Here is a 27,354-nt window from a genome sequence, read left to right as displayed (position 1 = left end):
CTAAGGCTTGCATCAGGCCACAGATCTCTCAGGTCATAGCACTCTTTTCCTTAGTAGAGAAGTTTTTGGTGGGTTTTTTTTGTATTTTTTTTTTTGTTTTTTTTTTTTTTTTTGTTTGTTTGTTTGTTTTTTGTTTTGTTTTGTTTTTTTTTTTTTTAAAAAACAACAACAACCAAATTCCTTTAAAAAGTTTGGGATTCACAGACACAAGTTTCATTTAGATGCAGGTAAAAAACTCTGAGGTATTCAGTGAGCAAAAACCAGAGGAGGTCCACTAATGTCAAGGAAATGAGGCTGTTCATGCCAGCTGAGAATCTGCCTAAAGGGCTCTCACAAGGCAGGGCCAGGTCCTACAGCACCCTGCAGTTCCAAGAGCTGCACAGGGAAGTTCTGTCCTCACACAAACTTCTGGTGAAATAGCTGACACTCCACTGATTCATGTAATATCAGTTCTAAATTTAGCCATGGATGAGAACTGAAATAAAGAACATAAACCTTTATGGAGCAGGAAAATCTACCTTTCAAGTCCAAACGGATTTAGGAAGAATTACTCCTGAGCTGAGCTTACCACTTGCTGGTAATATTTTCACCATCTCAAATCCCACATCAGAAGAATTTCAGGCTGTGACAGACAGATATAGATACAGATATAGATAGAAATACATTTTAAATGATCAGTTCATTATTATTCAGAAACTATTATCACTGTCACGCACACTTGATATGGTTCTGAAGAATGGGGACATTATTTTATTGATTTATAGATGGGGAAAAGGCATAAAGAATACAGGTAATGCACATATTTGAAATAGCCATATAAACATAAACAGAAAAATGTTCAAGTCAAAGTCACATGAAAAATTAGACTAATCTTCAGATGCATTCTGGACTTGTATGTACAGCATTTTTACGCTAGAAGTAGAAATACAAACTCCAGAGAATGCAGCACATCTCAAGAATACAAAATAAATAAAGATGAGTGCCAATAAAAGAAAGATAACAAACACTTGAATCTTCTTCCAGAAAGATGAGAAAGTTTGATATGTAAGAACCACAGGAGAAGATGCCCAATCTATGACAAGAACTGAATTTATTTCCAAACAAAAGCTCAAATAATAAAGTCTTGTGCCTGGGAGTGAGCCCCAAAGCTTTTCTCACTCCTGTTGTGAACAATTCCTCTATGAGAGAAACCTCGGAGCAGACCAGTGTTTCAGCAATCCCAGTGAAGAAATCCAATTCTGGGGATGATGGGGACATCACAGTTATTTATCCAGAAGGAAGTTCTTCAGCAGCTTCCAACCCAAGATGACCTGAGAACATTGTGGAATAGGCTGGTTTGGTTTCAGAATCTGCAGCAGTGTCTTCCTGATGGTCAGTGTCTGCAGGAGGAAAGCGATCAGGAGAGTATCATGCAAAAAGCTGCAGTAATTAAGGAGGAAAAACCATTAGGCTCCACACTGGACACAAAATTATGGCTTAGAACAAAGTGGAAGGTGTCCTTTCCCATGGCAGGGGGTTGGAACTAGAGGATCTTTAAGGTCCCTTCCAACCCAGACCATTCTATAATTCTCTGATTCTCTGAAGGATTCACCATAATTTCAATTTTCTTTCAAGAGTGTTACAATTAATTTTGTCACACTGAGCACCACCAGCAGTTTTCCTACTGGAAGTTTCTCCCTCATCAATTTGTTTGCATAACCAAATATCCTAGAGAAAAATAACAGCCCTGTTTCCACTCCCACAATCCTTGCAAATTAGATTTTTATGGTAGATTTTTCCTCTCCAGAAAAATAGGTCAGCTCCCCCTGCAGTAATGCACACAGTCTGAGGCCCACGTTTCTGCTTGGAATGAGCACACATGGAATGCAAGTGCCCCTTGGAGCTGGGCATCTGCACATGCCACCCTCCACTCCAACTGGTCAAGTGCCTATTTGCAGATTTCCCCTGCCTTCTGAGCTGAAGTGAGGTCTAAATACTTAAGCCTTTTTCTACTTCCAATCTCCCTCTCTGAAAATATGGACCATAAATATCCTCTCCCAGGAGATTAGTCCTGGAACCTTATTGGGCTTAAAGTTACGTTCAAACAATGTCCTAATAAAAACAAATAGTAAATAAAGTGAGTTCCAAGGACATCAAATCATGATTACAATGACTTCCATTTTTGTAGAACTTCCAAAATAAGTCTTTCTTTCTTTACGCATTGGAAAATAAAAAAGGCTTGGTATATGGGAATAAGTTAAATAGATGGAAATATGAAAGTAAAAAATAACAGGAGATTGCTTAAGAAGAGTATTTAAAACCAGAAAAGTTATTCCCAAGTAGCTTCCCAGGCAGCTTCTGTAAGACGAAATAGAAAAGAAAAAAGCAGGAAAAAAATGGATTTTTCAGCTAAGTGGGATCAAAGAATTTGGTTTCAACGGGGTCTGAAAGGGAGCAAGGAGTACTCTGACCATAACTGCACACCTGAACCACACGATTTTACACACACCCCCCTTAAATCCATCACAATTGAGTGGTGCCTTCTTTCAGCGTGGGTGCAAATGCTCCACTTCATAAAGCAGCCCTGAAAGGACAAAGAGGAGAGGGAGCCCTACAAATATTGATCCTTCACCCTGTGAGCCCTGCAGCGTGGGCACCACACAGCCACCTCCCTGCCTGTCTCACGAGGCTGTTCCCCAGTTTTGGTAAAGTTTTACACATTCTTGAAGGTGAACTTAAGCCCAAAGGTGACTTACACGAAAAAAAAGGCCAAAAAAAAAAAAAAAGCAGCAAAGTGAACTCCTTTGGCAATGTTTTGAACTGAATCTGTGTGAAATGAAATAAACAGTCTCCCACTGTGAAATACCAAAGGCAGTTTCTGCCAGAAGAGCTCTCCCCGTGTTAATCTGCAGTGAAGCCTCAGTGCCAGAGCTGGCACCCTTTGAAGTTAAAGGAAAAGCTCCTGGTGTCTTTATGGTGCCCAGATTCCTGACTGGATTGAAAAATACCAGAGTAAGAGGCTTCCTAAGCTCCCAAGAGCTCTCTGAAGAATCACTATCCAGTGATTAGAGGAGATGCCAAGGGGACTGGGCTAGAAACCTCACACTGGCTGAGCTGGAAACGTTCCCTAGAAGGGATCCTGATTTTGTTATGAGTGATCTCAGAACGCAGCTCAGCAAATCTGATGGCAGATTTGAGTAGAAAAAGAGAGATTCACATCTCAAAATAAAATACTTGGCTTTTTTTTTTTTTTAATTTTACCAATTCCACTTTTCCTACTTTTTTCCCCCCTACTAATATATGTTAGCTAGAAACAAACTTTAATTTTCATACTCTTCTCCTTTCTTTTCTCCTTTTGAAGGAAGAAGGAGAGGAAAAAAAAAAGAAGATTGGAAAATGAAAGGGACTTTACTCATTTAAATTTTGACTAAATCAATTTTTTTCAGCTGATGCCAAATTAACTGAAATTGACGTTTCCACGTAAACATGAAAAATACGAACGCAGCATTTTGACGCTCTTTGGTTACGTATTTTCTACAGCAGGAATTTCTTGATTAAGAATTTTCAGCCAACTTAAAGGCACGAGTATTAGGAGTCCCTGCAATCTGGCATCCTGAGCCATAATCTTTCTGAGTAGCACTGGGGGATCTGTTTTGAGCAGCAGAGCATCTACGCTACAGCAGAGTGGTGCCTGTAATACAAGCAAGGATAACACAGGGCGAGAGATTAATATTCTGCATCACACTGGGCTCTGTTATTTTTATCCTGCTGTTTCCTTCACTCACCATCTCATGACTCACACCCTCCCCACACTGGAATTTCTGCCTGGGTCTCGTGGCTCAGTGTTAGGGAAGACGTGGAGAGCCGTCGGGAGAACACCGCTCCTGCTTGAGCTCCAGGTCACTCTGGAAAACACAGAGAGGCAACAGAATTTACTGCTTTGTCACATACCTGCTCTGGCTGCTGCAGCCTCCTTGGCAAGCTGTCTCCAGCACTTGTGAGGGTTGCAGTTCTTCCTTGCTTTTACAGCCTTAGTGACGTGTCGGGATGCAAGTCCCAGTTCCAGACAATCTCATGGAAAGCTGGCACTGCACCAGCCTTTAGTGATAGTACAGGGCTCAACCTGTGAGGGGAGAAAGGGCTCTTGAGAGACACGTGAATGTAATTCAAGATGAGTAAAAGAGCTGCTCCTTACACATTTCTTGGTTATCACCTCAGGGGTATGGTCCTCAATGCCACACTAGGCAGAACATCCAGGGTCGATGCTTCCTAAGGCAAATCCACAGTTCCCTGATGTGGGATGGGAAGATCAGGTCACAGGAGGAATTAGATGTCAAAATCCTTACTAACTGCACATATAGCTACTGTGATCCAAAATGCAGAACATCTAAAGCCCAGTACAGTCTGCTGCCATAGAATCCTGCACTCATGTTTCCAGTGGATTCAGTTCCTCAAATGCCTGGACTCTGGCTTCTCTTTAAATCCAGAAGTAACACGGAATTTGCTAGTTAGGAACCTAAATTCCACCTCTTCCCAGAAATGAGGCTGATCAGAGGAAGTATAATTACTTTCTCTTACCTCCTCAGTGAGTGCTAACAGCCCCTGCCCAAGAATCACAATTCCCTCCTTTTCCTGTATCTGAACTTCCACCTCCATCTTCTTGGGAGCATTTCCTAACCAGTCAGAAGCCAAGAGCACAGAATATTTTCTCTTTATATGAACAAGCAAATATTCTCTAGGCTAGAAGGAGTATTTCAAGCAGCAATTAGATACCATATCACTCTTCCAAAAAAAAAAAAAAAAAATCATACCAGAAAATAATGGATAAATATCACTCTAGATATTTCCTCCTCTTTTGCCCTGCTGCTTTCAAAAATGAACTTCATTGGAAGGTGTCAAAGAAGCCTTGTCCACAGAATATTTATATCTTGCCGAAAAAAGGCGTTTATCTGGGGAAAGGAGAATAAAATCCTAACTCAGGTATGAAAATTCCACTCAGTATCAAGATTCTCCTGAAGCAAGTACTGAAGCAATGGGGTCTCCAGGATCTTAAAGTGTATCTAGCCAAAGTAATGCCCTTTTTTGCTGAGAAGGTAGATAGGAGTCAGTTGGCTCTGGAGTCACTTTAGCGAAGGATCACTTGTGATCCATTGCGTTATTCCAGCTTCCACAGGAAAACTTAGCAAAGGACGTCAAATATCACTTTCTCACAAGCTTTTAGATCCCCTGGCCTCCTGCTTTTTCTTTTTGCTCCAATCTGGCTCTTCAGGTAACACTAGAAAACATAAAGCATGTTTTATTTCTGTGCATGTTTTGTTCTCCAGATTTGTCCTGGGGCAAACTTTCTACCCAGTCACATCAACTCAAGTGCTTCACATGGACTGCTGCTGATGACTCAGAACAATGAACCTTTTGTTGGTGAAACAGCCTCATCCAGCAGAGACTTTGCTGCTGAGAACCCAAACACCAGCTCAAGCCACCCGTCACATGCTCTGCCCTCTCCTCTTGTCCCTCCCCAGCACAACATCTGCCTGGAGGGGGGCAGATGTGCACCATGGAGCAGGAAGGCTGACGGCTTGCACATCCACACCACATCCAAATGTCAGGTCTCCCCCGAATCCAAAGGGCAGAGGCTTCCCTCAGTCCACCCTCAGTCTAGAAATATCTCAACACAACAGTCATGCCCTTCCTCTCAGACAACTCCTCCAGCTGGAGGATGATCAATGTGAGAGCCCCAGGAGAGGCTGAGGAGGATGTGATTACTGACCTGAAATGAAGCACACTGCAGGAGAAGCTTCCACTAAAATCTCTTCCACTGGAGTCAGCACCTCAGGACAACAAATGTTGCTGCAGTTTGGAAGACGATTACAGAAAAAAAAAATTTAAAAAAGCTAAAGGGAATTGGAGCAGCCAGAGAAAATCTTGTTAATGCAGCAGTGTCCTGCTGTGAGCTTTCTGTTTAACAGAGAGGCTCATTGGTACTACTGAGTTAAACAAGTTTTTGCTGTCAAACACCTGTCAGCAGTCCTTTAGAGTAAGGTTTGTCCTGAGTTGCAATCTCCTGTTCTGAACCTTTGTCTGCAGCTGCTCTCAGCAGACTCTGTGAATCCTGAGGAACCCTTTCCATATCTTACTTCTCAACTCTGTCTTATCACTTGAGATGCACAGAAGATCAGGAAAGGATATATAAATATCTCAAAGAGGGTGTCAAGAGGATTGTGCCAGGCTGTCTTCAGTAGTGCTCAGTGACAGGATGAGGAGCAATGGCCATAAACTAAACCAAGAAGTTCCACCTCAGCACGAGGAAGAACTTCTTTCCATTGAGGGTGGCAGAGCACTGGAACAGCTGCCCAGGGAGGTTGTGGAGTTCCCTCTCTGGAGACATTCCAAACCCACCTGGATGTGTTCCTGTGTCACCTGCTCAGGGTGACCCTGCCTGGGCAGGGAGGTTGGAATGGATGAGCTCCAGAGGTCCCTTCCAACCCTAAGGATTCTGTGAAAGCAATCACTCAGAACAGTCAGGAAATGACTTGCAAAGAGCAGCTTTCCATTCACACAGAGTTGGTCTCTGCACTTCCTCCTATTTTTCTCCAAACACAAGGAAAGGAAGATGCAGGGACACTTTTGTCAACTGGAACACGGGATAGAGCAAAGCAAGGGACTTTCTCCATGAACTGTTTTTTCTGGAGGATGTTAGGTGCAAGAGACATTTTTTCTGGAAACATTCCTGATTCAATCCTGAGTTCTCTGGTAAAGGTTTCCTCAATCACAGGGGAGATGAGCTCTTTGCCACCTCTCACAGATGGTAACCCACAGTTCCTACAAGCTGGAGTAGGGTGGTTCGTTTTAAACAAGACTTAATATTCCAAAAAACCCCACAAAAACTAGTGTGATTTCCTTCTAGTGATTCAGAAGAAGGAGTTGCAATCCAGAGGGTAAACTAAATACTAAAATGTATATAGTCACTATAATTTCCAGAGAGCAATGATCAAAATTGTCTCACATCCGTACACTGCATTCCTGGAACTCCACCTTCATGGTTAATGGATGCCTCCCATTGGATAAAAATGTCATCTGGCACTGAAAACAACAAAGAAGGATGGTAGTTCCTTGCTCAGAGCATCACTGAAAAGCACTTAAAATTATTGATGTAAGATTAAAGCCTTAAAAATAAAATCACATAATTAAAGAGTAGGATTTTGCCTTGAACATGAAGTGTCACCAGTTTCAAGACAAGTATAGTTCTGTATTTGGAACAAGAATTAATGGGAAAGGAATCTGAAAAACCCAAACTATTTAATATTTTGTCATGAGAAATGTGTGAGATACTTCTCCATCTCACAAAGAATTTCTGTCCTAAGAGGAAGGGTTCACAGTTTGCTTTTTCAAGAAACTACAAGTTTCATACTTTCTAATATTAACTGATTTATGCAAATTTTATACTTATCCTGTCCATGAATTAATGAGTTGCCAATCTTGCTGTATTTTAAGTCAGATCAGCACCAGATGGAGAGAAGACTTGCTTAATAAGGGGTTTTATCAAAAGAGTAATTAAGCAAATACACATCTGAAATCCAGTGTCAATACTGACAAGTCTAACAAAGTTTCCTAAAGAACTACTTGATTCTCTGGTGGCTGGATTCAGTTTTAAGCTCTTGGCAGAGCTCAGTATCCTTTACTTGAACCCATCCAAAATGTCTAAACTGAGCCCTGGTCTGATCCCTGTGAAGTCAGTGGCACCACACCAAGTGTCTTCCACTGCATCAGGATTGGCACTTACTGTTTTTAAGTCAGACACTGGCAATTACCCAAAGTGCACCCTTTGGCTGCCATGGCAAGGCCTAGATTAATTAACTCTTTCACCTCCAGCTTAATTAGACCAGCCTTGGTATGTTCAGCAGTATTAGAGCAATTGCCTTTCCTCTGTTCCTGCTCCTACACTGGCTCTGTGAGCACAGATTTTTTCATCTGGGAACTGGGAATGTAGACCAGGAGAACCTTCCCATCAGAAAAACACAGGCTTTACTGAAACAACAGCAACTCCCATCATAAACTGCAGCATCAGGTCAGGCTTGGCTATGGCAAAGACAAATGTAGGCTGGCAGAAGGCAGTGTTGAGTCTGACAGTGTGAGGCTTGCACAGGTGCTGCTGGAGCTGGTGGGAGGTGTTGCTGTGACTCACGGGGGCTGGCAGAACTCACAGGGCAGCCTGGGGAGACAGTCCTGTTAATGACTCTGCTGCTTGTAGGAAGAACCAAGCCATTCACAAACTGAAAAGGAGCAAAAGATGTTTCAGGAGTAGCCACAGCTTCTCTGGGCAACCTGTGCCAGGCCCTCACCACCCTGACAGGAAAGAATTCCTTCCCAATATCCAATCTAACCCTGCTCTGTGTCAGTGTGAAGCCACTCCCCCTTGTCCTGTCACTACATTTGTAAAACAATCCTCTCCATTTTGTCCCTTCAGGTACTGGAAGAGATTTATTCCCGTGAAGCCTGCACCTGCTACAAGAAAGGCTGAATGTCCTCTCTCAGTGAGTGACACACCTGGTGTAACCATGGGAAAAAACCAGACAAGGCTCCCTGGTGCTTGTCTTCCACTGAATATTTAAATTTTCTTTGGAAAGACAGAAATGAGACAGAGTAGCCTGCAAATGCTCAATTCATTTACAATAGCTAGGATAAAAGGAATGTTGAGATTCTTCAGAGAAAGAGGAAAAAGCTGGGTGAACACATAGCAAAATGGCCAGTAAAACTTGCAGCTGTATAACATGTAAGAAAAAATCCTCACATGTATCACAGAGCTCTAAACTTTTGTCTGTATTCAGAAAAAAACACATTCTGGGTATTTATAGTGATGCTGGTTAAAAAGAAGCCAGCCCAAACTGAAATCTGAATCAGCCTGACACTTAACCAACAGTGAATATTTAAGAGACCTGGCTGCCACCACTTAGGATTTAGTCAGTGCTCTAAATCCTGCCTGTGAGAGACCACCAGTGAAGAGTTTCACTGCCTGCAAAGTGAAAGCTTGAGTTCACCTCACAGGGTGAGGTCACATCTCTAACAGTGACAGGGTGCATGAGAAAAATAGTAAAAGTGAAAATATCTTTATAGTAATACATGGATCAGCCCATTTTAGGATCCAGCTTTAGGTGCTGGAGTTTAAAACTGACTAAGAAGCCTTACAGGAGATGTGTGAATGATCCACAGCAGAAAATATGAAAGCAGGAAAAGGAATTACTTTTTAACACAAGATGTTATTAGGCTATGGAACTTAGTGACACAGGTAATCAGAGAAGCCAAAAACTGAACTGGATCCCAAAGGGCCAGGACACTGAAGGAAATACCCAGATTATAAATTACAGAAAATAAAATCATGGAATAACTCCTATTCCAGATATCTTTTCAAATAGCAAGCACTAATGTGGCATCCTGTGGTGCTACACAAGGTCTTTACACATCAGTTCAACACCTACAACCCCCCAGGTAAGTTTTCTTATGGAAAGTCCAAAAGTCCCATTTGCCTAGAATTGTTCACACCTACTCCAGCTCCATTTTGGACTGACAGTGACACCCGGCCTTATATACGAGACCACAGAACAGACTGAATCATAGTTTAGGCTCCGAGCTGACAGTGAGCAATAAATGCCTCACCCTGATCCTTTTCCAAAGTGATTTTTGCCACCAGTTCAAAGCAGGGCTCAGACCAACCCCTGCTCCATCCAACCAGCAGTAGGAAAGTTTACCAAAACCAGCAGCAGTGCTATTTCATCCTCTCTGTGTCTGCTGAAGCCAGTTGCAAAACATCCATTCAATTCTACAGCAGGGCACGTCATCAGAGTCCAGACCCAATTTCAAGTAAATAAGGGTGGAGTGGGCATCTCTCTGGTCCAAATTCCAGTCACAGAACCACAGAATGGTTTGGGTTGGTAAAGATCATCCAGTTCCAACCCCCTGCCATGAGTAGGGACACCTTCCACTATCCCAGGTTGCTCAGAGCCCCATCCAGCCTGGCCTGGAACACTGCCAGGGATGGAGCAGCCACAGCTTCTCTGGGAAACCTGTGCCAGGGCCTCAGCACCCTCACAGGGAACAATTCCTTCCCAATATCCAATCTAACCCTGCTCTGTGTCAGTATGAAGCCATTGCCCCTTGTCCTGTCACTGCAGGCCCTTGTCAAGAGTCTCTCTCCATCTTTCCTGTGGCTCCCTGCAGGCACTGGAAGGGACAATGAGGTCACCCTGAATTCTTCTTCTCCCCAGACTGAACAACCCCAGTTCTCTCAGCCTTTTTGTAAGGACATTTATCATCCCTGGGATCCTGGATTTATCTGCAGCTAAGAATGGTTAAGGGTTTTTCATCCCTTACAGGTTTAAGTTACTCTTCATTCAATGCCTATGAAATTTGATAACAGCTATGACATAACTGGTATTGAGCAGCACAGGTCACCCTCAATGCCACCTGTACTTCACCATTGGTGATACCAATGGCCCTCAACACCCACAGGTGATAAAAGGAATGCAGCACACCAAAAAAATGTTGCTCAGCACCTTGTTAAGTGTTCCCTTTGTGGACAGCAAATTATGGAGATGGCATCTCTGCCTGCAGTGACTTTAGTGTCCTCCCTGACTTCTGAGATGACTTTTAAAAATGGGGATGGTCTACCTAGGAAAAAAACATGTTTGACCTGGTTAGTCCCTGCACATCCATTCTCCTTCTAAACAATAAAGATTAAATTTGTTTTAGTATTCCAAAGTGGATTCAGTTACACATGTCAGGCCAACCCTTATTCCAGATATGATTATCCACAAAGGAGTCTGCAATATTTGGAGTCTTCATAATTAAGAACTCTTTTTCCCTAACTCCCATTCAGATTACACTTCCCAAGTATTCCCACGTGGGTGAAGCCTTACAGATTTAGAAGAGAAATCTCTTCAATCTCTGGTCATTCTCTAGAGAAGAGAAATTGCTGTAAATTCTTGCCTGTAAAATCTGAAGAGCCACAGTAATGTCCTTTTTACCTGCACTGCATCTTCCCCAAACAAATGCAGCAGGAGCAAAATAGGTCAAAATTCTGCAATTGGAACTACAAGATGATTTTCAGAACATACATGTGTTGTGGCAAAGGCCCAGATACACTTCTGTTCCCAAATACCTTTTGATTTATCACCTAGGGTATAACAAAAGGTAAATCTCAGTTACTGCAGATTTTGACTTTTCTTTTTTCTATTTTCTTTCTCCAACCGCCCCCCTGCTTTTTTTTTTTTTTTTTTCTGGAAAATATGCTTTTGTAAGATATTTCTTGCTTTTAGCCTGTGTGCTTATAGCATTATTTTGAAAAGCCACTGGGCAGATGGTCCCCAAATGTGAGTTAATAACTTGTAGGTAGCTTTTGGGGAAGCTTTTTGAAATCCCTTCATGCAAAATGATTTCACAAACTGCCTGCATGCCATTCTTTGGCTATTTGAACAGACTGTTTCAAAATGGTCAAGAGAAAAAATGGCAGATTACGTTCCATTTGTTTTGCAGTGGGCTGCTACACTTATTTTACCATGGTAAAAGAACATAAAAGTAAAATAAAACACATACAGAGCTTTCACTTTTCTAGACGTGGAAGTCATGACAGGCTTCAAGGTGAGCATGTCTGGGTCTCTGCCTCTCTTCTGCAGCAGAGGCAGAATTCGATTCTGATTCCTTATCTTTCAGAATCAGGCAGCTTTTTGGGAGAGGCTGAGTGTTCAACACAGGCTGAGTGTTCAACGATTATGAGTCACACTTCACAGCATCATAAGATTAATGTAAAAATCATATTTCCAACGGGAGGTTCTTCTTGTTCACCACTGGTTTGGTAGAGACACCGTGTGCTTTGCATGGTATAAAGTCAGAAGTGTTGCAAGTGTCTGGTCTGGTGGGCATTTCATCACTGGTTTGGAATAGATTTCACCAGAAATCCATCACTGAAAAAATTCTGCAGCATTTCTTAACAATGGCAGCACATCAAATGCCTTCTGATCCTCACTCAGATTTGCCTGTGTGTGCACCAATCAAGCATGATTGCCCTCTCTCCAGGGTGATTCACAGCTTTAGAAAATAGAACAAAAAATAAAATATTTTCAGTTGGAAAGGCCCAAGTGTCTGAGCACTCCTCTCCCAGTGTACATTGAGCCCAGCATTCCCCTGTTCCAGGTGCAGAGTCCAGCACTGGCTTTTCTTAAATTTCATCCCATGGCTCACAGACCAAATCTCCAACCTCTCAAGGCCTCCTGGCCCTGTACAAAGTCAGCAGCACCTCCCAGCTTGGTGGCACCAGCAAATTCCCCATGGTGTGTTCAACTCCTGCATCCAGGTCCTTGATAAAAAACTGAACAGGACTGGCCCTAGACACATTTTGTATGGCATCACAGGAATGTCTCATCCAGAGAACCTGTGATCAGCACAGCCTAAGAATGTAAATACAGATCTATTCTTCTTGTAAAGTCTGCCCTGGTAAAGACTTCCCTGTCTTCCTCCTGCCCCTCCAAGCTCAGCTCTGCAGTGCAGCAGAAAAGGACACGGGCTTTAAGCTCAAGGTTTTCTTTCCTCAACCTTTACAGGAGGGAAAGACAGAGGAAACGAAGGATTCCAGGATTCCAGGATTCCAGGATTCCAGGATTCCAGGATTCCAGGATTCCAGGATTCCAGGATTCCAGGAAGGAAGGAAGGAAGGAAGGAAGGAAGGAAGGAAGGAAGGAAGGAAGGAAGGAAGGAAGGAAGGAAGGAAGGAAGGAAGGAAGGAAGGAGCTCTGCCTCAAGATGCAAGGCACTGTTTGCCTTATTTCTAAGCACAGCTCTGCTTCTTGCTGATACCTTGTAAATCCCATCTAATTAGCATTTGTAGTACTTCAGAGAAGTCTGTGAACATACCTTGGTCTCTCTTCTGTTGATAGAGCACTAGTTTAGGACAGGTTATGCCACAGCTTTTGCCAAAGAGAAGCAGTTTTAATTCCAGCCTTTCTTTCCCCCAAGCAGCCAGCTACCTTTCCAAAAGCTGTAAAAAGAAGTTATCCTCTTCAAGGCCAGCGTCCTTTTGCCAAAGTTGGTCAGAAACGGCTAACAAGTTCAAAAGCTACTGATGAACAAAAGGGTGACAAAAATCCACCAAAGCCTTCTCCAGACTGAACCCAGCTCAGTCCACTGCTGTCTGCAGAGCTGATATAAACCTGTTTCTGCAGTGCTGCACAGAGCCAACCTTGTGTGAAAATAGCTGCACCTGAACTTCCTGCTGAGAGGAAAGAGGAATTTGACTTTACAAACGAGCTGTGGATCTGCTGGTAGAGAAGATTAGCACTGAGAGATACAAGAAACAATGGGAAGGATTCCACTGACTGATGAATGGAAAAAAAAATATATTTGCCTTTACAAACAAACTGTAGGTTTGCTGATAAATGAAATTGGATATTGAAAGACGAAAGAAACAATGGGGAAAAACCATGAAATCCATAAGAATTAAAGATTAAAAGGGAGGGTTATACATTAGAGGGGAATTTCAGGTATCAGGCATCCCGGGAAGTCTGTACCTCTCAAGTACCTCAGCCCATGGGGAAAGAGAGAGGGAAATGTGGCTGGGAAAATAGGATAAAAAGGAGGCTGCATTCTCCAAAAATTCAAGAGATCCAAGAGGAATGCCCATGGCCTCTCCCTTTATTCGGATAAAGTAAAAGGACTCCTCTGTCTCCTTTTTGGACATAAACCTCTGGTGTTTGTGGCTTAATTTTCCTGGCACTGCTAAGGCCACAGCTAAGGCACAGTGTCCCCAACATGAGCCAACCCTGGGAGCCCTGCTGGGGCCAGAACACCTATCCATGGCACGTGTGGGCATCACCAGCCACCCTGCTGAGGGGGAATTCAACTCCTGCATCCAGGTGGTTCACAAATATGTTGAAGGGGACTGTTCAGTAAGGAGCACCAGGCACAGACAGCCCCATCCACTCAGCCTGGAGTACGGAAATCAGCAGGGAGATGATGACGGGGCAGAGCCTGCTGAGCCTGCAGAAGAGAGAGAGAAGGATGGTGTGCCCAAAAGCACCCTGCCACTGTGCTGGGATGGCTGATGTGCCCACCCAAGCTGGAGGACAGCCGTGCTGGCTGTCTGCAGCACTGAGGCAGGGGCAGCTCAGCACATCCTGATCCTCCTGGAGAGCAGGAGCTCAGCACAAGCTCTGCAGGACCCTGTCACTCCCTGTCAGCCCCTGCTCGCTCAGTGGGAGCCTGCTCACAAGGCACCTGCTCTGATGAGGCAGCAAACACGAGCCTCCACCAAGCCCATAAAAATTGTTGGCATTCACAGCACCAGCAATCAGCTGCACTCATCCTCCAAATTCCACCAGCTCACCAGGAATCAGAAAGCTGCAGGTTTGGTTCACTGCAAACCAGCTCAGCTCTAAGCTGGCTTGTCCCAGTCATGTCAGCACCAAACTGGAGGGAACAGCCACAGGTCAGGCAGATTGGTCTGCACCACTTCCCAGGTAAACCTTGGAAAATCCACTTTTTTGCCAAGAACTTCTCCTGTTGCTGTACCCCTCTTTGGGAAATATGCTAATTGGCTGTTTGCCATCTGATCAGAAAGGGGAATTGAAAATTGCCTGTCTGAGTCACAGCCTGCTGAAATTCACTCCTGCCCTCTCTTTGAATTGAGAAGGCAAATCTGGCATACACCTGAGCAAGACGCTTTATGAGTAAGGCTTCTTTTCAGTACAGGTACCTGGCTCATGGTTCCTATCCAACAGAGACTAAAACTTTACAAAATCAGCCATTGGCAGCACTCCCAGGATCTTTTTCCATTCGCACATATTTCTAAAAATGTCAACGCCAGTCTAACCATTCTCATCTGGGGAGCCTGACATCAGATGTACATTAGCCCAGGAAAAAATAATACCCAAAATGCAAGCCCCTTCTAAAAAGGAAAACAAATTCCAAGTATGTTACACTGGCTCCTGCCTCTGGGCTCTCTGCAAACGAGAGGAGAAAATTTAAGAGTGTGATTTTACACCCATGACGATTCAATCAGAAATCAGACAAGAGAATGGGGATGGGTTTTACAGGGATGAGAAGTGGATGATATGTGAGAGTCCTGTTCAAGCCTGACTTCCTGTTTGTTTGGGTTTGCTACCCAACAGCAGACAAAAAGTCCCAGGCAGGACCTTAAGAGCCACGTGCAGTCCTGGAATGAAATCCAGACAGCTAAACAACACTGCATCTGGCTGTGGGAGAGCTTCCCTAGGGAGAAAGCATTTTGGCTTGAGCATTTTGTTCCAGTCATCAGTCTCTGATTATTTTCTCTTCCAAATTCGGGCCCTTCACACCCCTCCCCAGCACCACCTGCCTTGCCTGAGAGATGAGTGCAGCCAGGACATGCCATGCTGCCATTTGACCACGCTGAGTTCAGGCAGGAAAATTATTGTTTGCACACCATGCCCATAGCACATGCCACCAGCATTCCCTCATTGTTAAGAGAGATCTCCATTTAATTTGGGCTGTCAGGAGTCAAGCAAAACAAAGGATGTGACTGCAGAGCTCCAGTGTATCTGAGCAGGATCCCTGGAGTGGAATCCAGCTGACTTCAGTAGAACTAATCTGCAGCTACAGAGTGAAGAGTGCAGGGCGTGCTTCTGAGATATTTTAAATATATATTTCCATGAATGCTGCAAAAGTGACTTTACAACTGCTCTCCCTTGGGAAATCACTAGAAAGCCCTCCTCCCCTTACTGGCTCTGATGATGATTGCATCTGCTCACCTCCAGGATGTGTTTGGCACCCGAATTACACTTTTGCTTGCTTGCAAATCTTCATGTTTTCTACATTTCACTACTTGTCCTGTGCCTAAATATTAACTCATAAATACAATAAACAGAGTTTTCAGCCTTGTTGATGAACCAGACCTCAAGGAGTGATACCCCGGCACAAAAAGTTCCATCCCTTTTTCCCAGGTGGTGCACCTCAGCATTCCAGCCTTCACATTCTGGTGGTCTTTTCTTTATGACACCCACACTAAACTATGTGCCCACTCATCTGCTGAAGGAAAAATCCCATCAACCTGTCCTTAGTTGTCCCTTCAGAGGGGATTTACTTCTCACCCCCTTCTTGGGTGGTTGACAGTATTAACATCTTAAACTATTGTAGTTAGAGCTGTCAAGACCCGTGGATTACAGAAAAGACTTTAAGTGGAAGTTCACTTCTAGACATGCACCATTTCTTCTCCCTCTGACTGAATTTAACTCATGTTCCATTCCCTGGAGACCACTGGCATGTAGGCTCATCTTAAAGCCTATAGAATTCTAGTGCTGATCTACTTTCTGCCTTTCAGTGCTGGGTGGTCTGTGGTTTCTTCAGCCCTAGAATTCAGTGTGTCCCCACACTTCCCTTGTATTTTTATTGGGTTTTTTTTGTTTGTTTGTTTGTTTTTGGAGTTTGTTTGTTTGTTTGTTTTTTTAATGTACAGTCATTCCCTGGTGCACCCTGCTGGATAGCAAGACCAGGGGATGTGCTTGGCCACCAGGGCCTCAATTGGAGCTCTAAGCAGAGTGAGAAGATGCAGCAACTGAAACACAAGATACAGCGACTGAAACATAAGATACAGCCTACACCAGGGCCAGGCAAACAGGAAAATCAGCCAAAAACCAAAGCAACAGCATCCCCCTCCCACTGTCAGACCCACTTGTGCTCCTCTGTGTGCAGCTGGAAGAGTGTGGTGATTTTTAGTTAGAGTTGCATATAGATGAGTGCAGGTGGAAACAGAATTAGATGAGAACAGATTTTGGCAGGAAAAATGTTCTCACTGAATAGAGACTGATTATCGTTTAAGAATGTGCCAATAGGGGAAAATGTGTAAAGCTTTTAGGACACCCCAAAAATTGCCTGAGAGCAAAAGGCATCAAAGCTGTATCTACACTTGCCACCTCAAGAGTCTGAGGGACTGTTCCCAAGCAATTAATCACAATTAATTACACATAAAGGCTCCTGGTCAGGCTGGTAAGTCTGTACCCAAGCACTCTGTCCCAAAATACTTCCTGGGCAGGATGTGGGAATGAGCAGAGGGCAGGAAGGGAGCCCAGCAGGCTGAGTGCTGAACACCTTGTTTGAGAACGAGCCTCTGGCAGCAGGAGCTCAGCCTGGCTCCTGCCAGCTGGCCTCAGTGCCAGGGAATGGTCCTGGGCACATTTCCTTTTCTAATATAGATGCAGTCAGGATGTCTATGAGAATTTGTATCTCCTCCTCAGTGCAATACCCAGCTTCCTTTTTAAGAACAGAGCTACCCCTAGTTTTCCACTAGCAAGAAGCAGTGCAAATGCTATTTTGAAATGCCCCGTGTTTTCCAAGCCTCCCAGAGAGATTTCTCTCTTGTGCTCCAGAATTCTGCACTTCTCAGCCCCTGCTCCATTTTAAGTATGTGTCCCTGAGATGAAGATACCCAGGGAGACAAGTGGGAAAGGACAATCTGACCAAAATTTTTGTTGGTTACTGGAACACAGTCTGCCAGTCCTGCAGGAAGATGCCAGTGCCTGCCTTGCATCCACGCTTTAGCACATTCTCCTAAATGCAGGTACCTCTATCCTTTCAGGGCACTGGGCAGACTTTTAAAACATGATCCTGAGAGATTCTGTGCAGATATTTTGCCCAGTGGCTGAAATGCAGAGACAGCTGTGGGAGCCACCAGCCCTTTCTCAGTCAAATGCTCTGACAGCTCCGCTGTGGATTCCTGCTCTTCCCTTTGCTTCCTCTTTGGCTCAAGGGACACTGGCTCCTCCAAAGCACAGAAGCTAAGCTTAAGCTAGAGGGCATTCCTTCCCAGAACAAGCTTTGTCACCCTCCAGACTCCCTGCTTCTTTGCACCATTCTCTTGCATAATAAAACACCATGTATTTTCACAATAACCTTCCTTTAAACAGCCTCCTTGTGCAGCACTACCTTGAAAATTACTGTGTTTGCTGAACTGAGACACTCATACAATTTGCTCTGCAAATTCATGTTGAATTAATCACATTCAATCACACCCCTTTAGATTTTCGAATAATTTTAAACAAGACAGAAAAAAAATTATAAGGCTACTTTGCTTAAATAATTCAAATAATTTATCACCTCTCCAATCACAGGCATTTCTACCTATAATTAAGCAGAGAGGAGGGAGAGGGAAAGGCTTTAAATGTGTTGAAATTGCTTGAGAGAATTAAGCATGGTATAATATAACTAACTCCTACTAACTGAAGAGAGCAAAGCAAGCCCTGGTATGGATTTTGTGATATTTTCTGGAGGAATTACCACATTCTAGGACACCACCACTGGAGTGAAATGATGCAAAGGAAGAAATTCTACCTGCTCCTTGTACACACCAGACCCTTAGATCAATGTAGTCTATTTAAATCACATCTTTTCCTCAGCATCTTTACAGAAACATCAACCCTGACATGAGTATTTATCAAGCAGCTGTATTGTCATGAGGAGAGCTGCAAGGTTTCATTTCACTCCTTGCCCACAGGAGTGAAGAAAACACCTGAACACGGGATTTGAGAGAAGAGACCTTATATTTTAACATTTATGTCCAAACTGACTTTGTCAGAAAACTAGAGAAGATCAGAGTAACCACTGTCTTGAGAGGGAAATTATTACCTGTTTCCATCCAAGGTGGCATCTCCAGCAACATTCTTTCCAATGTCAATTTTAACACTACCACAGCTGTTTTCCACAAAATTGCAAATGACGATCTCCATGGCACACCAGAGTAGAAGCACAGAAATATCCTTCTTTTTTCTTTTCTTCCTGTCAGTCAAGTGTTAAAACCTACACTGATTTATTTGGAAATATCTCCCTGATGACTGTGAATAATTTATGTAGAAGACAACTTGCAGATGACTTTTGGTAAATTCTATCACCAAAGTTATTAATTCTGGACTAACCATAAAGACTGTGCTAAGAAGCCCAAGCTCTAATGAAAACACTTTCTTGCCATCTAGGAAGGATATTAATTTTACTATTAGATCAGGTCATTTCTGGGGCATCCACAGCTTCTCTGGGCAACCTGTGCCAGGTCCTCACCACCCCACAGGGAAAAAATTCTGCCTAATATCCAATCAAAACCTACTTTCTGTCAGTTTGAAGCCTTCTTTTTCTTTAAACAAGTTTCTCTTCAAAAACTCCTAATTCCAATTAATTCCTTAGTCATATCATTATCAGCTTTTTTTTCCCGATTCCAATTAACATAAAAGTTTTTATTTCATATTATTTCAATGGTTACTATAAATACATTTTCTATAATATTTCATCATACAAATATTAGATATGTTCTGGTCAACGGGCCCACAGAACTACTGGAGAATTTCCATGCTTATTCCTCCTATGAGCTGACACACTGATGTCAGGTGGCATGACCCAGGTTCATTGAAGAGTATCAGCACCCTGAGGTCCCAAATTTAGGCTAGAGAAGCAGAACTTTAACAAGCTGACCAGAAGAACTAGGGACTAGTTAATGCATACAGAAAGAAAGTAAAAAAAAAAAAAAAAAAAAGAAAACGAACAAACTACAAACAAACCAAGCAAAAACCAAACATTGCAGAACCTGCAAAAAGACTAAATGCCACAATCCAAAAAAAACCAATTTAGTGGTGCTGTATATAGCAAAAGTCATGGCAGAATGATTTTGGGACAATGGTTTTAATTGGCCATAGGCTATAAATATTACAAAGACCTTTCTATTTAATTTTTTGGACATTTGTAGCTATGGAGTGAGGCTGCTGGTCACACAATGACATGGTTAAAGCTGAACCAAAGGCAGGCAGATGCTCTCCCAGTTTCCTTGCTGCCCCTCTGTCCTGCATGGGATCAGTTATTCCTGAGGCTTCCCCCACACCCTGCCTGCCACACAACATTCCCATCCCACCGCTGGCCAAGTGGCAAGGCCAAAGTCTTGCTGAGGTGCTTAAAGCCCTCCTTCTGCCATTCCCTAAATATGGCAGCAACCACCCCGAGGCCCCTCCCAAATTCCACTCCTGTTGATGGCATTTTGCTCCGTGAGGAAGCTCATCCCTCACCACGCTCAGTGGCACTGTCACATGCCAATAAAGGCTCTCCTCACTTGACCTCAGCATCAGCTTCACTGGCACTGAGCAGGAAGAAGAATTTCTTCACAGAAAAGGCTGTTAGGCATTGGAATGAGCTGCCCAGGGAGGTGGTGGAGTCACCATCCTCGCAGGAGTTCAAGAAGCAACTGGACGTGGCACTCGGTGCTCTGGCTCAGTTGACAAAGTGGTGACTGGTCACAGGTTGGACTTGCTGACCTTTGAGGTCTTTTCCAACCTCAGTGATTCTGTGAAAGGTTTCAGAAGAGCCAGACTTTTTGTGCACACACAGACTTCCCACTGAGAGTGCTCTGACATGTGCTTTGTTCCCTAATGGGAGGTGCAGGGCAGTGCCTGGAGAATGGCTCAGTGCAACCCTGCCAGCACCACCTCCACCAGAGCAGCAGTGCCTGCAGCTGGAGAGGCCAGGGAACAGCCAGCAGGAGGGCCATGTTCTCCCACCAGAGCATAAATGAAAAGAGCACACAAAAGAGATTTGTTTGTGCTGCTCAGAGCAGCATCGAGTCCCCTCTGTGTTCAGTGACCCCACCAGATGGGTCATGGTGCACAGCTGCTGGCATCCAGTCCTTGCCTGCAGAGCCACCCAGAGCCATGCAAGAGACTCCAGGGGGAATCTCTCTTCCCTGAGATCCACATTTCAGACATCCCAGTCCAGCCAAGCCCACTCCTATTTGTGCCCCTCTGAGCCCTCTCCCCGTTTGAAAGGCTTAGTCTTCCCTTCCACAGCTTTTTTCTTTACCCTGCCTGTACACAGAGCATGGTGCAATTGTTCACAGAGCTCTAGGAGATGAATGGTGTTATATAACTGCTTGTTGCTGTTTTATCGTTTTTTAAGATGATGGAAAAGTAAAAGGGAAATGTGGACTCCCCCTGAGGCCAGGCTAAGCAAACTAAAGTTACATTACTGGTGACCCAAATGAACATTCACTTCAGCACCCCCAAGAATGCATTTCAGTGCACAGTGTCCCACGTGAGAGGACAAGCCATTAATAACTACAGCATATGTGGGGTGAGGGAGCTTCCCTGTTGCAGCTCCTAGCCAAAAGACTTTACAAAAAATTTTTTTGTTGTTGTTTGTCAAGGTTTCTTTGGGATTTTTGATGTCTGCAATGATTTGCTATTCATTAAGCTCTGATATCTTGATGCTTTTGATATGGCAAAGAGGTCTGATTCAGCCTGCTGTTCATTCCAGGGCAGCTAACATAAAATCAACAGTGGTTAGGACATATTTCCTTCTTGTGGTGGGGCTGGAAGAGAAAACTCTCTTCCTGTCTCACATTTCCAGGAGCCTTCTTGGAGGGATTCAGTTCTCTCTTACTCTCTCTTGCAGCACAAATTTGCATTGGCCCATTATGACACTGTACCATGTATCCCATATTTGCCCCAAAATCCAAGAGGAACCAATGACTCCAAGGCTTCAGCCTGGTTTGTAATTAATCTTTAAATAACCATCAGAGAACCAAAGAACACTCCAAGCTGGAAGGGACCCACGAGGAACATCCAAGTCCAACTCATGATCTCAAACCTCAAAATCATAAAGATCAGTGCATCTAAAGCACCTGCTGAAAATTGTGTTGGTTTAAGCATGCATCCATGCTAAATGCTCTGTTGAACTGGGCTCTGACCATAATCTTGGTCACATTACTCAGTGTTTGGCAGCAGTACCTCTCATTAGAAAGCAAATTTATTGTTCTATAAGCCAACAGAAATTATGTATTTATTCATAAAGGTGTCAAAACAAAATTTGCCTGAACTGTGCTTAACAACTGTTTGGAAACCCAAGCCGAGCAAATATTTTTAACCATACTTTGAGAATTACTTGTTTTCTTTCCATTGGAAAGTTCTGTTGTTTTGTTATGGAAAAACACAGCATATTCAAACAGAAAGATTAATTTAATTTTCTGTCAGCACTTGAACTTCCAGGAGGGGATAACCAGTTCAGTGAAAGCAACAAAAGGACACATGGTAGAAAGAAGAAAAGTAAAAAAGGAGGAAGACCAAGCCTTCCCTTTGTGTGACCAGGATCAGCTTGACCCACGCCCCACAGCCCTGATCTGCTTTCACCTACATCAGCTTGCTGCAATTACTACAGAGATGTAATCCAGATCCCTAAAATCCTTACACAGGATTCCAAACAAGTGGCTGTGTGGACACAGCTCTGAGGAGCCGACAGCCCAATCCAACACAACATCCAGCTGGAAGACCAGACTCTGGTGGTCAGGAAGGTGGGGAGAGTAGTTAGAGAAAGACCACCCCAAAACTTTATCACTGCAATTGTTTGGTACTTATTCAGGGGAGTTAGAGGGATGTGATCACCAAGAGCAAGTCAAAGCACTTGTCTGAGCAAAAACCTCACTCTGTGTCCATCAGTGACCTGGGTCTCAGCACATGCAGAGGAGTTACACCACTTCTTTGGTTCATCTGAGATTCAGCCTCACCGTAGAGCTGATTCTGCACTTTCCCCTGGTGCAACAATTCCCACCAAAGCAAGCTGGAGATCTCCCTGAGTTTGGAGTGCAGCTGCACTGGGCACTTTTCCTGCCAGTCTCCTTTCAGACAGCTCCTCAGCACATTACAGCCTCATTCCACTTCCAAATAAACAAGCAAACCAACAAGAAATAAACAAGAAACCAACATCTAAAACCCTAAAATTAATCTGAAAGATGCTGTTCTCTATTATGAGATTCAAATTCGTTCCCCTCAGCCCTGGGTTTTAGGCTGAGTACTCTGTTCCTGAAAAGTATGACTTGCTTGGCACTTATTTTACTGACTAGGAAGGAAAAATTCATCATGCATTTGGGCATTATCATTAAAGAGCACGGTCGGGGACAGGAAAGCAGCACTTATATCTGAGGGAGAAAATGTCAGAGCACTGCTCTGCAAAGCCGATCTCAATTTATCTCAGGACAGAGATGAGGTACTTGAATAAATCATAATCCCAACTGAGCACTTACTTATATTAGAAAATGTGTTAGAAACAAACCTTGAACAATGTTGACAATCAAGCCTTCTCTTCTCTGCTACTCCTGCTGTGCCACAGGATGTAGGAAATGCATGGAACATCCTTCAGAAATACAACAGAAGTTGGAGGGGGAAACAGAGGTGTTCTTTGCAAGAGAAATGGTAAGAAAGCTCTTTGAGCTAAAGGAGCAATTTTGTGTCGGTCTTCAGAGCAAGCTGTGATCTCCATGAAGGTAACGTGTCCCTCGTCTCTCAACACCACCTCAGCTGTAAAATCCACAGTGCTGAGAAGGTTTTGTTTGGAAATAAAAGAAATCAGGGGTGTGTTTTGATGAAAAGATGGTGCTTTCCATACGTGTCCAAGAGAAAAGCCACACCATGGTTATTCAAGCAGCACAGCACGCCACGTTTGGCTCCTGAAGTGCCATCCACTCCTGGTGTAAGATAACTAAAACCAGAGAACTGTGTACACAAATGGTGTGTGCAGACATGAAGGTGACTGATACACACGCTCAGGGAATCGTACAATGGAAACAGTTTTGCAGATACTGCACTCAGTATTCTGCTTTCTCATTCTGCCTATCCATTCCCTCGTGTTTTTGATCTGTTGTGCACTTGAAAATCTGTTCAGATCACTTTCGATCTCTTGTGCACTGGATTGAAACCAGTAACAGCAGACAGTGTATTTTTTTTTCCTTTCAGTCTCAAAAATATAACAAAGGTATAAAACTGTAAAATCACAAAAAAAAGAAAAAAAAAGCTGCACATACTTTTTTGAGTGGGGCCAGTAAGCACATGACTGAATTACTTAGAAATTCTGAAACAGGAAGGTAACTAATAAAATTATTTATAAAGAAGTATATCTACAATATTTAATAATTTAAGGCTCACAAGAAACTAACATATCAAAGACAACAGAAGTTTTCTGCTCTAGGGTTCAAAGCACCAAATTCACTTCACATACAAGATAACCAGATCTGTACTGATCACTAGTGGAAAACTCAGAAAGTGCTGATCTGCTAATGTTCCTAGTGCTTTAATGATATAATATTTCACAGGAATAAGAAATCTCCTTTCAACCATAAATACAGTCATACAGATACAAAATATATTTGAATAATTTCAATTTGAAACTACAGTACAAAACCCATCAACCTCCCCCCTCCCATCCCTAATCCATTCATTCTGCACACACACATACCCCCCCAGTTCTTTATACTAAACTCGGAGCAACTGAATTGGTTACAAATTACCCATTCAAAACCAATGGCCATTTGCTAAAATAAGTTTCTACAAATTAGATTTTTCACTGTCATAATTTACCAGCTCCTGCATCATGGAGCATAGCTTATTCTTAGTCTATTTTAAAAATAGGTGACCCTTTGTGCCATGGAAAAAGAACATAAAAACATGTATTCCTGGAGGACTCCTCAGGACAGTGATCAATTTATAAAATATAGCCTGACTTAAAAAACTAATTGGTACTAAAAGAGTAACTACAGTAGCAAGTTTCTGACACCAGAAAATCCTTCTGAACTCTGTCTCCTCTCCTCACAGGTCTGTTTCCCTATTGGTGTCCAGACAGAGAGCATAGAGGGATTTTCTGAGATCTACGTTACTTTTCGCTTTGATATTGGCTTTCTCTAAGGAGCTGGTGCCACTGTTAAACTCCTCACTGTTTTCCAAGTGCACAACAGATTTGTTCAGAGAGTTTTTACTGGGTCTTCTCTTCACTTCCCCCCCCGCAGTGCTGCCCTGAGCACTACTGTGTTCATCTTTGAGGATAGCCTGCTCTTCGTGGTCAGTCTCTCGGTGGTAGAAGTAGTTGAAGTTGGACACGATGACAGGGACAGGCAGGGCAATGGTGAGCACACCAGCGATGGCACACAAGGAGCCCACAATCTTGCCCCCCACAGTGACAGGTCTCATGTCCCCATAGCCCACAGTAGTCATGGTCACCACTGCCCACCAGAAAGCATCAGGGATGCTGGAGAAATGAGACTCGGGGTCATCGGCCTCAGCAAAGTAGACAGCGCTGGAGAAGAGGATCACCCCGATGAAGAGGAAGAAGATGAGGAGGCCCAGCTCCCTCATGCTGGCTTTCAAAGTCTGTCCCAAGATCTGCAGCCCCTTGGAGTGCCTGGAGAGCTTGAAGATCCTGAAGACTCTGACCAGGCGGATGACTCTGAGGATGGCCAGGGACATGGCTTGCTGCTGGCCCCCACCCCCATTGCTACTGCCAGCCCCGGGCTGCTGCTGCTCGTGGGCCAGCTCGGTGCCCAGGGTGATGAAGTAGGGGATGATGGCCACGATGTCGATGATGTTCATGATGTTGCGGGAGAACTCGGGCTTGCTGGGGCAGGCGAAGAAGCGCACGAGGAGCTCGAAGGTGAACCAGATCACACAGGTGGTCTCGATGATGAAGAAGGGGTCGGCCAGGCTACTGGGAGGCTGCATGGGTGGCGAGTCCCCGGGCGTGCCATTCAAACCTCCACCTTGTGGGGGCAGGGGTACGGGCATCTCCCTCTCGTCCCTGAACTCGGGCAGGGTCTCCAGGCAGAAGGTGATGATGGAGATGAGGATGACCAGCACGGAGACGATGGCGATGGCCCGTGCTGAGCTGGAGCTCTCGGGGTACTCAAAGATGAGCCAGACCTGGCGCTGGAACTCGTTGCGGGGCAGGGGCTTCTCCTCCTCTTTGATGAAGCCCTCGTCCTCCCGGAAGCGCTCCATGGCCTCCTCACCCAGCTGGTAGAAGCGGATCTCGTCGGCGAAGACGTCGATGGAGACATTGACGGGCCGGCGGAGCTTGCCTCCGGACTGGTAGAAGTAGAGGATGCCGTCGAAGCTGGGCCGGTTGCGGTCGAAGAAGTACTCGTTGCGGAGCGGGTCGAAGTAGCGAATGCGCTTGTCGGGGTCGCCCAGCAGCGTGTCGGGGAACTGGTTGAGGGTGCCGAGCTGCGTCTCGAAGCGCAGCCCCGAGATGTTGATCAGCACCCGCTGGTGGTGCATGGCGCCCGGGTTGGCCGCCGCCGCCTCCTCCTCGTCGTCGCCCGCCGCCGCCATGGCCATGCCCCGGCGGTGTCCCCCTTCCTCGGCCGGCCCCATCTCGGCTGCGGGGCGCGGGGCGCGGGGCGGCGGCCGCGGCGGGGGCGCGGGGGCAGCGCGGGGCTCGGCCGGCCGCTCCTCGGGGCCGCCCGCACCTCCCCCGGCGCGGGGACCCGGCGGGGACCGCTCCCGCTGCTCGTCCCCCGCGGGCGGCGGCGGCGGCGGCGGGGCCGGCGGGGAGCTCTCCTTGCCGTCGCTCAGCTGCGGCGAGCCGGCGAGGTGCAGCAAGTTGCCCCGCCAGCGCGCCCGGCCGCCGGCGGCCGCGGCATCGTCGCCGCCCGCGATGGCCGTGGTGCCGCCGTTCTCCAGAGTCACCAGCGCGATCTCCATGGGCAGCAGCAGCAGCAGCGGCAGCAGCGGCAGCGGCAGCGGCAGCGGGAGGCAGGCGCGTCTGAGGCGGCGGGCATGCTGCGCTCGCCGCGCCGCTGCCGCCGCCGGCCACCTCCGGGCGGCCGCGCTGCCCTGCCCTGCCCGACCCGCCTCCCCTCACTGCGCCGCCGAGCGCGGCCGAGCGCGGCCCGGGGGAGCCGCCCGGGGACCCGGATATGAACGAGCGATCATTATATTATGGTGGCTTGACGTCAAAGAGGATCCCTCCTGCTCCGCGCCCCCGCGCAGGCAGCGGCAGCATCCCCCGGGGAGCCGGGATGCCGCATCCCCCCGGCCCCGCCCCGCCCAGGGATGCGCTCGGGCAGCGGGGCCCGGCCCCACGTGGGGATGCCCGCAGGTGTGCGGAGGTGCGGGAGGAGCCGCGGCCGGGCCGGGGGCTGGGGCTGCCCTCGGGGCCGGGGGGCGCGGGGCACGGCGCTCTCCGCACCAGGGGGATTACGGAGCGGCCCCCGCGCCGGGATTTGCTCGCTAAAGGGATTGAGCGCAGCGAGCGCTTCTGGCTGAGAGCCCCCGCTCACCTCGAATGAAAATCAGAACTGAAAGCTCCGGGGATTCCTGGCGCCTCTTAGCGTGTGTCCCCCCCTCCCCATTCCCCAGCGGAATAAGAACAAAGGAAGGGATTGGGTATTATTTTTTTTCCGCTTTGCGTTTGATCTCCCTGCTCCTGCTCCCTGGAGTTTCTCGCTGAATTAGTGCGGCTCCAAAAGGTGCTTCCCAAGCCAGCAAACGACATTTCTGCCATGCTACTTTCATGTTAGCATTCACAAACACTTTCGCATTGATGCATTCCTAAACCCTCATCCAAGCCTGA

At 45.5% G+C, this 27,354-nt stretch overlaps 1 protein-coding gene across 7 annotated transcripts; it reads right to left on the bottom strand.

Annotated features, from left to right (window-relative positions):
* Window positions 1–724: 724 nt before the first annotated feature.
* KCNA5 (potassium voltage-gated channel subfamily A member 5) lies at window positions 725–26,483 on the bottom strand. Of its 7 annotated transcripts, XM_088164816.1 has the most exons (4): window positions 23,068–26,483; window positions 5,747–5,826; window positions 3,931–4,102; window positions 725–1,419 (listed from the first exon to the last, which is right to left on the bottom strand). In XM_088164816.1, the coding sequence occupies exon 1, from the start codon at window positions 26,481–26,483 to the stop codon at window positions 24,597–24,599; it is 1,887 nt and encodes a 628-aa protein (XP_088020942.1). In that variant the 3' UTR covers window positions 725–1,419; window positions 3,931–4,102; window positions 5,747–5,826; window positions 23,068–24,596. The 7 variants fall into 7 exon arrangements, with proteins under 7 accessions (XP_088020942.1, XP_088020941.1, XP_088020943.1 ...); XM_088164815.1 differs by lacking the exon at window positions 5,747–5,826; XM_088164817.1 differs by lacking the exon at window positions 5,747–5,826 and having other exon boundaries at window positions 725–1,379.
* Window positions 26,484–27,354: the final 871 nt, after the last annotated feature.

This window comes from Sturnus vulgaris, chromosome 5 (genome assembly GCF_052056855.1).
Source record: "Sturnus vulgaris isolate bStuVul1 chromosome 5, bStuVul1.hap1, whole genome shotgun sequence".
NCBI classification, from domain to species: domain Eukaryota; kingdom Metazoa; phylum Chordata; class Aves; order Passeriformes; family Sturnidae; genus Sturnus; species Sturnus vulgaris.
Note: the sequence above shows the minus strand (reverse complement) of the source record. Positions and strands in the feature narration are given on the sequence as shown.